Source organism: Thermobia domestica, chromosome 9 (genome assembly GCF_964235325.1).
Source record: "Thermobia domestica chromosome 9, izTheDome1.hap1.1, whole genome shotgun sequence".
Taxonomy (NCBI): Eukaryota; Metazoa; Arthropoda; class Insecta; order Zygentoma; family Lepismatidae; genus Thermobia; species Thermobia domestica.
Window position 1 is genome coordinate 30,707,077 of NC_137462.1, and position 12,944 is coordinate 30,720,020.

The 12,944-nt window shown below is 36.0% G+C and overlaps 1 protein-coding gene across 1 annotated transcript in view; it reads right to left on the bottom strand.

The window, feature by feature from the left end:
* LOC145660779 (calpain-B-like) overlaps nucleotides 1–11,563 on the bottom strand; it is a 56,396-nt gene extending 44,833 nt beyond the window's left edge. The window contains exons 1-2 of the mRNA XM_081726185.1: nucleotides 11,522–11,563; nucleotides 3,875–3,976 (exon numbers count right to left, since the gene is read on the bottom strand). Of these exons, the coding sequence (XP_081582311.1) occupies nucleotides 3,875–3,976; nucleotides 11,522–11,563 (144 nt within the window). The remainder of the gene's footprint in view (nucleotides 1–3,874; nucleotides 3,977–11,521) is intronic.
* Nucleotides 11,564–12,944: the final 1,381 nt, after the last annotated feature.

A 12,944-nucleotide genomic window follows, 5' to 3' on the forward strand; every position in this document is an offset into this window, starting at 1 on the left:
CTAGTGTAACAAAGGGTATATACATGTTGAGAAAATTAAGAAGTTGCGTTAGTTTGAAAATCTTAAGAATTGTTTACTTTGCCCAAATCCACAGCTTTCTATCATATGGTACTATTCTTTGGGGTGGATCTAGTAACATTTATAAGCTTTTAAAGCTGCAAAAGAAAGCTGTCAGATTGTTATGTAGTCTTCCTTCTCGTAGTCACTGCAAACCTAGTTTCAAGCTACTCAAAATAATGACTCTTCCTGCTATTTTTGTTTTTCAATGTTTAATGTATGTAAAAGAGAATAGATAACTTCCCTGAACATTCCAGGTATCATTCATATAACACAAGATACAAAGATAATATAATGGCAGTGTATTACAATTATACCAAAACACAAAAGAGTTTTATTGGCACGTCCGCAAAATTATTCAACTCTCTCCCAATAGCACTGAGAGATACCGAAGTGGGTACTTTTAAAAGTAAACTCAAATCACTCTTATTAGATAATCCAATATATGATATAGAAGAGTTTTACGAAATTACAAAGCAATTAAAGTGAAAAATTGAAGAACTATGAGAGAAATAAATAGACATGTATAGTACGAGTAGTTATCTATTGTATTGTGTTGTGATCGTTATTCTTTGTATTGGAATTACAATTGATATGTATTACAGTTATATCTTTATATATTTTTTCTTTCTTTCTTTTCTCTATCCATATTTGTAAATATTATGTATCCAATTTTTTCCTTTTGTAAATATTGTATATGCATTTTAATCTGTAACTTTAAGATCTGACGATTGTAATGCTTTAGATGTCCTCTGAAGTTTCTGCAATAAAGACGATATGAATATGAATATGAATAATAATTAAAATTTTTGGAAACCATTTTCCTGTCCAATTTCTAACAAATATTGTATTTCTTTATTGAGATCCTCAAGGAAGTCTGAAAGTAAAAGAGCTCTCATAAAAGTGAAAGGTACAAACAATAGAACAGGAGATCATCGGTACCCACCATCAACCAACAACAGATGCCGCAACTGACAAATGGATTGGTGTTCCTTTGGTTCCACATTTCTCGGCAAAAATTAAGAAGATTCTCCACAGACACAACATAGACATAGAGGAGAAATAAATATTATTTGGAGTAATCTTTTCACTACATACTGTTGCCATCTGGAAAGCAAAAAAGAAAACAGTGAACAACAGTGAAGTGAGTGGCATTCCCATGTGTTTATTTTATGACAGGAGATTTGTTTTTTTATATTTCTTAACTTTTTTTACTCTTCCAAATTCTCCTTCATGTTTTAAATCCTTTTTGAATTTTAAGTAAGACGATGAAGGAAGAGATTTCTTCCGAAAGCGCTACTTATTACATGTAGAAGAAAACTCTATTATATATCTTTTGTGGTGAGTATTAGCCTTTTTGCTTTTCTCGTCAAACTATGACCACATTCGGTTTCTTAGAGATCATCCTCAGATAGCAAAAGAAAGAAAAGAAAAGAAAAAAGAAAGAAAGAAAGAAACGTAAATATCTATTGTCAATACTTGACGTGATATATTTTATATATTAGTTTGCCTGATAACAATTTGTAGGTGATTGAAAGTGTTAGTAGATTCTTTTGTTCGTAGAAATGTGTATTCTGCATAAAATATGCGTATACCCAAGAAGGTGCAGAGTTGCAGGTCTTAAAAACACAGGAGACTACAATTAATGGACGATATCAAAACAGAAAAATCGTACGTGAAGACGAAGAGGTTAGCGGAAAACCGTGGAGCATGGAAGCTTCTCAGTTGCAGCAAGTGACCTGCCAATAACGGCAGAATACCTATGATGATGATCAACCTTATTACTTTACTGTATTACTATATTTAACTGACAAATACATTCTTAAACATAAGACTAATATAGTATAAAAAAATATTACAATCGAAACATATAAGCTTACTTCCGTCCTACTGACAGAAAGTTCCTGTTTTACAAGCAGGAATCATTTTACCGGTAGGATAATTCCCTGGGCGTTCAATCATTAAAATGATTCACGCATTTGTGTGAGCTTTGCTAAATTAATCATATAAAAAGGCAAAAAATATAAACTTCCGTTTCTAAAATTTATTTTAGCATTTTGCCTGCTATTTTCGATATTTTATTTTGCCACAACTGGTAATTGTTTCTTTCTAATGATGCTATACAGTTACTTCTCCATCCTCTTGCAGGGGTGCCCACAAAGGGGGGCTATGACGCAAACTGCGTCATTGAAATATTTGGGGGATTAAAAATCTATTTAAATATGTTTTAGGGGGTGTAAAATTAATCGAAAAGTTTTTTTTTTCATGGAAGAACGCCTACGGATAGACAATTGAGGGGGGTGCGTCATGGACATGAGGGGGTGGGTGGGCACCACTGCTCTTGTATAAGTAGGTAAATATTTATATGGGTATAAACCAAAGCTGTAATATATATATAATTTACTCACTAACTGGTTCATATTAGCTTCGCTATCTGCATAACTTGAACTAGTAAAACAAAGCACTGAAAAAGGTAACGTTTATTTTAAAATAATAACTGTGTAACAGTTTCGCCAACGAACTGAACATATTGGCTTCATCAGACACTGTAACATTGTAACTTGTTTGTTACTGTAGGAGTTTCGCCAGCCGCTGTAACAGTTTCGCCAACTAACAGAACATATTGGCTTAATCAGATACTGTCTTTAATGACACACACTGTATATAGTTTCTGATGAAGCCAATATGTTCAGTTAGTTGGCGAAACTGTTACAGCGGCTGGCGAAACTCCTACAGTAACAAACAAGTTACAATGTTACAGTGTCTGATGAAGTCAATATGTTCAGTTAGTTGGCGAAACTGCTACAGTAACAATCAAGTTACAATGTTATAGTGTCTGATGAAGTCAATATGTTCAGTTCGTTGGCGAAACTGTCACACGTTTATTACTTTTATGTCTGATGAAGCCAATATGTTCAGTTCGTTGGCGAAACTGTTACACAGTTATTATTTTAAAATAAACGTTGCTTTGTTTTTCTAGTTTAAGATATTTATAATTTATTTTATGCTATGTAAAACTTTAAGAAATACAAACCTTTGGCATTGCGTCCCATCCCAAAAGATTACCACGTTGAACTATTTACATTGCATATACTGTATGAGTCAAGTTACAAAAGCACGTTAAAATATAATTTTAGAAATTTAACAGCACACACTCACTTTAAAAGTAACTATTTTAAGTTCAAAAGCTACTTCAGCTTCACTAATGAACACAACTATGTAAAAGGAACATATTATGAATACTTATAAACGTGGAAACACACTTGGAATGGATACTATATAACAAGTGATCAAACAACAGAGAAAAATGGTGTACAACACAGCATGGAATAAAAACAAACCTTATGTTTTTCTTTCTATATTTTTTCTTGGCGTTGTAAACCTTGAAGAAGCTTTTTGTTGCACTTTGATTGGCTAACTCAAATACTTAACATATTCTGTAGCACTCTACAGCCGTAGTAGATACGTATCTCGTTTGCGTGTTACTGTTTGCAAATGTTGGTATTGAAGCGATATTTGCATAAAACAATAGAGAAAGTGTTCATAATTTACATTACGCGCTATTATTTCTTCCTATCATGATATTTATGCAGAGAATATTCCATATAAAATGGAGAGTAATGATTAAATACGAATATTTGCACCATATATATATATAACCATATTTCTGTGTCTGCATTTATAAACAGGAGGTTAAAACTTGTATAGTAGGTGTATCAACTTTGAAAAATACGAAATATGAAAAGATCGCATGTTTAGATATTTTTGTGTCTGTTTTTTGCAGTAACAACTGACTCAGGCATTGACCTTAACTTACCCATAATCCCAGCATGCCATCGATAAACTCTCCCTCAGGAAGTTCGAAAGAACGGGCTTCGGGAGGCTCGGGACGTTCTGCGCATGTGTCAATGACGTCATCCTAGAAAATAAAGATGAAGAAAAGAGTAAATTAGTATTATGTTTTAAAAGAGAAAAAAATATATTGTAGTATCCAGTATGCATGAATATTATACTTTCAGCGTTAATTACATTTATCTTAACTTGTTTCCTTTTATATTAAGTTACATTTCTTTATAAAATTGGAGAGTTTCGGGTGCAAAACGCATAAGAACCTCATGGGTGAACCTCACCTGACCAAAACTCTGCTGTTCAAAATGTCGCCTTTCCACGATCTCGTGGGAGGACAAAATCTCACCAGGACAAAACCTTGTCTCAACGATTTCTTCGAGGTAGTATTTTCATGATATCGCTGTACGTATACATGTTCAAAAATTTATCCATATACAGTAGATTCCCGAGTATCCGGCTCGTGACTATCCGGCCTACTTTTTTTATTTTTATTTTTTTATCGTAATTAAATGAGGAAGGCAAGGCGTTGCATTGGCAGCCTTGCCAAGGCATTGAATACGGGAGTCTGCTACAATCCTCCTGCGTGTCGTGTGCAAAATACAAGTTGTGACAGGAAAAGAGCAGCGTTCTGTTCCTTGTTCATTGTTTCGTCAGTGTGTAACGAACTTCAATACAATATGCTTGCCACTGTCCCTGGTTATAACTGTACAGTACGTATAGTTCTGTATTTGTAAATTGTTCTTGGGGTATGCTTAATGTTTTTTTTTTAATATATATATCCGGCCACATTAGGCCTGATACTCGGGGGTCTACTGTATATAAGAATGAAAGTGATTATGTTTGTGACTTAATAACCCTTTAACCACTCGAATCTCGATCAAATTTTCCACATAGATGAGGTTCAGGTCTGGGATGGTTTCTATCATTTCACTTTGACGGTCAACTTAGGGGTGGAGGAGGGCGGAGATACATAAAAATGAACGAAAATAGCCGATAGTTTTCCGAATCCATAGTTTTCGGGATCGCTGAGTTGAACAGTGACACTTCCAATGCCGTTTAAATCCAAATTCAGCCACGCAACTTGGGAAAGGGGAGAAGAGTGTGTAACTTAATAACTCTTGAACCACCCGACCCATCTCGACCAAATTTTCAACATAGATGAGGTTCGCTCCTGGGAGTGTTTTTATCATTTCACTTTGACGGTAGAACTTTGACGGTGAGGGGGAGGATAGGGGAGATATATAAAAATAAACAAAACTTGATAATTCTTGAACCACATGACCGATCTCGATCAAATTTTCAACATAGGTGAGGTTCGGGACTGGGATGGTTTTTATCGTTTCACTTTGCCAGTACAACTTAGGGGAGGGGGGAGATATATAAAAATAAATAAAAATGAAAGTGACTACGTCTGTGACTTAATAACTCTTGAAGCATCCGAACCGATTTCGATCAAATTTTCAACATAGGTGAGTTTCGGGTCTGGGATGTTTTTTTTATAATTTCACTTTGACGGTGCAACTTAAAAGAGGGGAAGATATATAAAAATAATCGAAAATGACCGATATTAATAGCTTTTGGGAGTTGCTGAGATGAACAGTGACATTTCCGATACCGTTTAAATCCAAATTTAGCCCCGCAACTTGGGGGAGGGTGATATATATATACAAATGATCGAAAATGACTGATATCAGAGAGCGCTTCAGTAATAGTAAAAAGTGACTGACTAACGGAACATATTACTATTTTTTCTTATTTTAACCTACGCTTCAGTAATAGTAAAAAGTGACTGACTAACGGAACATATTACTATTTTTTCTTATTTTAACCTACGCTTCAGTAATAGTAAAAAGTGACTGACTAACGGAACATATTACTATTTTTTCTTATTTTAACCTACGCTTCAGTAATAGTAAAAAGTGACTGACTAACGGAACATATTACTATTTTTTCTTATTTTAACCTACGCTTCAGTAATAGTAAAAAGTGACTGACTAACGGAACATATTACTATTTTTTCTTATTTTAACCTACGCTTCAGTAATAGTAAAAAGTGACTGACTAACGGAACATATTACTATTTTTTCTTATTTTAACCTACGCTTCAGTAATAGTAAAAAGTGACTGACTAACGGAACATATTACTATTTTTTCTTATTTTAACCTACGCTTCAGGAATAGTAAAAAGTGACTGACTAACGGAACATATTACTATTTTTTCTTATTTTAACTCACGCTTCAGTAACAGTAAAAAGTGACTGACTAACGGAACATATTACTATTTTTTCTTATTTTAACCCACGTTTCAGTAATAGTAAAAAGTGACTGACTAACGGAACATATTACTATTTTTTCTTATTTTAACCTACGCTTCAGTAATAGTAAAAAGTGACTGACTAACGGAACATATTACTAATTTTTCTTATTTTAACTCACGCTTCAGTAATAGTAAAAAGTGACTGACTAACGGAACATATTACTAATTTTTCTTATTTTAACCCAGTAAAGCGGGTAATTGACGCTAGTAAGATATAAAATAATGGAGAAACACAATTTTCAGGATACACTTGGAAAATAGTTATTATTGCAATAAAGGGAGTGGAAAGAGCGTGATAACCGATTGTGTTAATTTTACAAAGAGGGAAAAGAAAGCTTGGCATGTTACTTTCCTGCATAGATTTATACCACTACTTGCGAAAAAGACAAAAACTTTACAGGTTTCATTCATCAAATAATTTAACGAAACTAGGTTTGAGAAATGAGATTTTCTCTGATTTAACTAACTTACTAACTCTATGGCCTATGGAACCCGGAGGTTCAATGCTGCGTTCACAAAAGCTCTTCACTGACTTCTATCCTTAGTCAAATAGATCCAGTTTCTACTTTGTATTCCTATTTCTGCGAGATCCATCTTCATATTGTCCTCCCATCTGCTCCTAGGTCTTCCTAATGATGTCTACAAAATTTTGCGTAGTTTTTTCATTCGGATTTTGTAGCCGACATAATTTTACTTGTTTCTCTTCTCTGCTAGTTTAATGCATTCCTGGTCGAACCATAGTTTGGATTCCTACGTATTTGCACGTGTCCTAATTTTGCTTTTGCTGAAATTTTAATGCTATCTCTAATTTCAATCCAGGTATCCTCAACACTAGTGCACTCCAAATCCAAAATCGAGAATCTATTCGAAACTTCAATCTGGTATTCCTTTCTTACCTGGTTCTCTTCTAATTTCTTTAAATTAAATCTCTCCGTTTTCAGACATTGAATATTTCTTTTATTAAACGATAATTTCTCTTGTATTATCGCTGCTACCAGGTAGTGATCAGGTCACAATCAGCCCCTCTAAACAACTGGACATCAATTATGCTAGATTGCCTTTTTCTATCTACTAAAACGTGACAAATTTGGTTATGTGTTTTTCCGTCTGGTGAGGTCCAAGTGTATTTATGAACGTCGCGATGTGGGAATTTTGTACTCTTCACGATTAGGTTTTTGGATGTTGTAAAGTTCACGAGTCTAATACAGTTGTCATTACTTTCCTTATGCAGATTTCGTTAGCTATAATCGGTTTGAAAATATCCTCTCGTCCTACCTTCGCATTGAAATCCCCTAAAAGAATTTTCATATGGTATCTCGGGAGTTGGTCAAATATACGTTCCATTTCTTCGTAAAAACTGTCTTTTATATCGTCATCCTTATCTTCAATTGTACACTTAAAACAATAATATCACACCACCGACCCTTAAGAGTAATAAAAGAAAGTCTGTCAGTAACAAATTAAACCCGCTTAATTGCTTATATTATTTGTTTGTGAACCTAAAACCCTATTTCTAATTGGTGATTTTTATTTCCTTCCCCGTAAAAAATCGTAAAATTTCCGGAATTCTCAGATCCATTTCCTTCCCACCTTACTTCCTGAACTCCTACTAGGTCCATCCTGTATTTCTCTAACTCACTCGTTACGGATTTTAACGCGCCTGCCCTATAAAGACTTCTAATATTCCATGTTCCAAATCTTATGGAAAGAAGGAAAAGAAGGAAAAGAAGGAAAAAATATTCAGTATAAAATGGCCTCTGAGCTGTACCTGGTGATTGTTAAAAAAAAAAAAAGTCATTCGAAATAATCTCTTCAAAAATACAGCGAGCGGTGGTATTCTTTATTGCTTTTATAACTGTTGTCGACAAGCTTATTAATAAATAAATCCCGTTAAGACTTCCCGTTTATACTCTTTAAAGCAAGACCATTTCATGATTGAGTCCATACGGTTTCAGATGTCTTTTTTGTTTTACCTTATTTCACTTGTCGTCAGAGAAGGAGAGAAAAGAAAAAGCAATATGCCTTAGTGTTTTAGAGTTAATTAGCAGGTTGAAATTACAGTGTGAAGGACAAACTAAGATATTTTTTACATTTTAGAAATAAATTTTACCATGTTTTATTTATGCATTACAAACTAATACATAGTTAATAATTAGTAGCTGCAATAGAAGTGATTATTATGATCTATACAAGATTTTGTTTGAAATATATATAATTTATTTTCTGTAAATTGACCACTTTGCAGCGTAAACAATGGTGGTCAACCAATACAGACAGGTTTCACATATTGATTTCACAAACCCAACTTTACAAGTTCTGTCTTCATTAACAGGGTGATAAATATATCATGATAAAATAAAACGTAGTAACGAAAAATACATGTCCTATTTAATATTAAGGTTAAAAATATGAGGCGAGAAATAACGCTTTATTCTTTTATCACATGCTGGAAAATAAAAACGCCATTGAGCATAGATAAAGCTGAAGCTAGTACAAATTTTTTCGCAACACTCTAGGTGAGAACTTTTTTTTTTTTTTTTTTTAAACGCAATCATCACAGTCTGTTAAATAACTCATAAATTATTTCTCAGTTTTATAATATATTATATTCTTACGAATTCCTAACTTTTTGTATATATTGTTTATGTCAATGTTTTGTATATATTATTCGCATTAATTGCTTAATATCTTAAACCACTCGTATTTTGTTTTCAATCTCAAATGTTCAAACACACGAGAGCAGCTTTTACGTGTTCGAATCTCACTTAGCATTGTGAATTAGTTCATCTCTGTCTTAAGGTCCATTCTTCTGATTGTTCCAATTCACATAGTTTCCTACAGGTATGATTCTTCCAAATTTCCCGTTTACTAGTCGCTGTGGATCGTAAATTGAGTGCATCTTCTTGTGTAAGATTTTTTTGACTAGATCAATCACTTTGCGGTTTCCCTGGATCTAAATAGTTCTGGTGCAAATAATTTGCATTGCAGACAAAACTATTCTGTATCAACAGTCACAAATATTTTATGGTTACCATTATAAACTTGGAATAAGACAGGAAAAGGGAACAATGAATGTTATGTTTCTATGTGGTAGAAATTAGATGGATTAAAAAAAGATTACTCTTCAGAAGAATTCGAATGTTGTTGAATTTGCCAGATTTAGAGTTGACATTCTAACTGAATGCCAAGTTCGCACCACTGATTCTTGTTGATCAGGGACGGCGCCAGGAACGCTTGATGGGGTGGGCGGAAAGAGGCGGACCTAGTTGCTGGGTGGGCGGACAACGAAAATGAGAACTGGGCAATGTAGAAATTTTTTGACAATAATTAAATTTCAATTTTTATACTCTTTAGTTAGCTAAGGCTCAGACCGAAATAGGGGAGAAACAAGGATGTGGAAAACAGCTGTGTCGGCCTTATAGAAGGTGCCATTCCAGCATTCACCTGGTAAGACTGAAGAAATGCAGGACTTAGGATGGGCTGCGGGAGTTCGTGGCAATATGCTCGACCTACCGAATTCCGCGTGGCACACACACTACCTCTACTTTCAGCTTTTTAAATAATAATAACTGTGTGTTCTGTGTAGTCGAAGAAGTTCAAGACTGCTTTAACTCCTCTCCCTCCAAGAATGCACATGAATGCATAGAAATAAAAGAAGGTTCAAACAACGCAGACTAACAGATAATACTCTACTTTTCGTTAATAACATAAAATACACAATAAGTAGGTAAAGTAAAACAAGGATAAAATAGGCTGCTGCAAACATTTGTATCTTTGAAGTATTTATTACAAGAAAGCAAGAGGCAAAAAATATAAATGAGTAACTTCAGAAGCAATGCTGTCGTCTTTGCTCTCTCCAACATCTAGTTCATTTTCACTTTCCTCGAAATCGAACACTTCAAATTGCGAATCCTGGTTGTCACGTATTTGTATTTTTTGTCTTTTTCCCCATTGAAGAAGAAGGGTTATCACTAACATCAACGGATTGAAAATCGCGCTTCTTTGAACACGAGAAAGACACCGAGCCTGAGAAGAAATCGCTAAATTTTTTCGACATATTAGCTGAACAAGCACCGACCGCCAAGACTTCTGAACGCAACAGAGATCAACTCAACAATGCTATAATAAGGGTTTTTACAAATCAGTTTAATGCCACACGGGTAAGACATGTGGTACATTGCTGTAAACAATTGCAAGTTGGAACCCTCTTATAAGAAGCTATCGCGCCAACACAAAGCAAGGGCGCCGATTTCTCTGTAAATTTGGGGGGGAGGGCATTCAGATGCAGAAGGCATGCATGAGGATTTTAAGACAAATTGAATTCAAATTATGCCAAATATTGTATATTCATAAATAAAATGCGGGGGCGCACATGGGCTTTGGGGGAGCCCGGGCTCCCTTGGGCCCCCAGGATCGGCGCCCTTGACACAAAGCACTACTCTCCTCCCTCTCTTTCTCAAAATGAGACAATAGATAATACTGGCCAGCTCTGTCCATTATTTAGTTGGCTTTTTAGAAAGCACTTTTTTTTTTTTTTTTTCAGTGCAGCACATACCAACACTGGCGTTTCAATAGCACGATTGTGCGTGTGTGTTAAACTTCAATTCATTAATCACGACTTTTGGCATCATTATATTACTACAAGTATCTGTCTTAAAATCATTGTCCATTGCAGAGTTAAACAGAGTCATAGAACCTATTACATTACAATCGAAAGTAATACCTATTGCTTGTGAAGTACAGGATGTCACCTTCAGTGCCGGATTTGCGTATAAGCTAAACAAGCTATAGCTTTCTTGGGGGCCCCAAAAGTTTAAAGAAAAAGTGGCTGTAATGTCATTTTTAAATAATAAGAAAAAGCAAATAAGATAAAACGCACATACAACAACGGTGTCCTGTACTGTTATGTATTAAGTTCTCATGAAGCAAGTAATAGGGCCCTGTTTTCCAACGCGCCTGCAATGGGATTTCTGTTGCCCAGTCCTAGAGACCTGCACGGGCCGAATTTTTCGTCCCGAGCCCAATCCGGCCCGAACGTACCTAGGCCCGGCCCAGCCCGGGCCCGAAAAGTTTTGGAGATTTTCGGCCCAAGCCCGGCCCGGCCCGATAAGCTTTTTAAAATTCTTGGCCCAAGCCCGGCCCGGGCCCGATAAATTTTAAAAGTTTTTGGCCCGACACCGGCCCGATAATTTTTTTTAAAAAATAGCTCGAGCCCCAATCTTTCTCAAAATTTAGTACTAAATTTGACCTAACCCTCAGAAACATTTTCTAAACTCTGGTTCACAACCTGACGCTTGCCTTCCGAATGGTACCATTGCCACCTAGAATTTTGCCTATCATCGAGAGAACAAAAACTCCATTCCCTGTAACAAAAATCTAACTTAATTGATTTTTAGCATAAAGTGAAGGTGGCAATATTGTTTAGCGACAGGCAAAACATTCCCACCCCTTCTTATTATATTTTGAGTTCAGTGAAGGTCAAGGTCAGAGCTCAATTTACCGCATAATGCATGCAATCGTCTATAGTGAAAGTGGAGCCGCTAAGCAACACAAACTCTAAATAGCTATTGCATTCTTTGTAAAATTTTTCACGGACAGGCTTCTTCAACGTTTGGGTTTATTCCAATTATCGTTTAACGAAAGTCAATAATTATTAAAGAATTGCAATTGATCGGCCCCAGCCCAGCCCGACCTGAAGAGAAATCAGTGTCGGCCAGCCCAAGCCCGGCCCGGCCCAAAGAAATAACAGTGTCGGCCCGCCCAAGCCCGGCCCGGCCCAAAGAAATAGCAGAGTCGGCCCGCCCAAGCCCGGCCCGTGCAGGTCTCTACCCAGTCTCGCTTATAATGGAACCCTCGTTTCCCAGCTCCGCTTTTAATGGGGATTTTTTTTCAGAGCCCGATTTGTAATCGGGACCCTGTTTTCCAGCCATTACACTTAGCTACTTTAATAAGATTTCACAGCATAAGTGATACAGTATCTTGTATGCGGATAGAACTCTAGTGCTACCCTTTCTTGTACTATTTGGAATTCGACAAGAAATTGAGGCTGGTAACAGTGGATGCATAAGAAGAAGGCATAAAACGTCAAGCTCGCGAAATAATAGTAAAATAGAAAGGAATTACAGCCCTAAGCGGCAATAATCTTTATATCGCGAAATTATAGATATTTCGCTGTACGTAAGTATGAAAAGTAGTGTTCAGAAGTATTTTCATAACTTTCAGAACTTGGCACTGATTTTCATAGTGATCTATAGAGTTGAGTTGATTTTGAGTTTAACGTCCCTTTCAGCAGCGAGGCTACATGAGACGGGACCTACTGATTAACGTGGAATCCAAACCACATGAGCTCCCACCGGGAATCGAACCCGGGTCTCCCACGCCAAAGGTGCGTACGCTAACCGCTTAGCCACGGAGGAGCTCATATAGTGATCTATAGAGTGCGATAATGGATCACTAAAGGCAGGGGCGGATCCAGGGGCGGAGAGGTCTACGATCCCAGTTTTTTGAGTGACAAAAATAATTGAAGCCATTACTTACATATTTTTGAAAGTTTAGAGCAAACTCACGATATATCTATCATAATCTGGGTTTTAGTTGCCCCTTCTCCAGTTTAAACCTTCTAAGTTCGCCTCTGGTTCCAGCGAATTTGTGTCGTATTACACCTTGTGTAATCTTCGAGGGTTGCATTCCATTTTGAGTTACTCCAGTAACCTGACCTGGA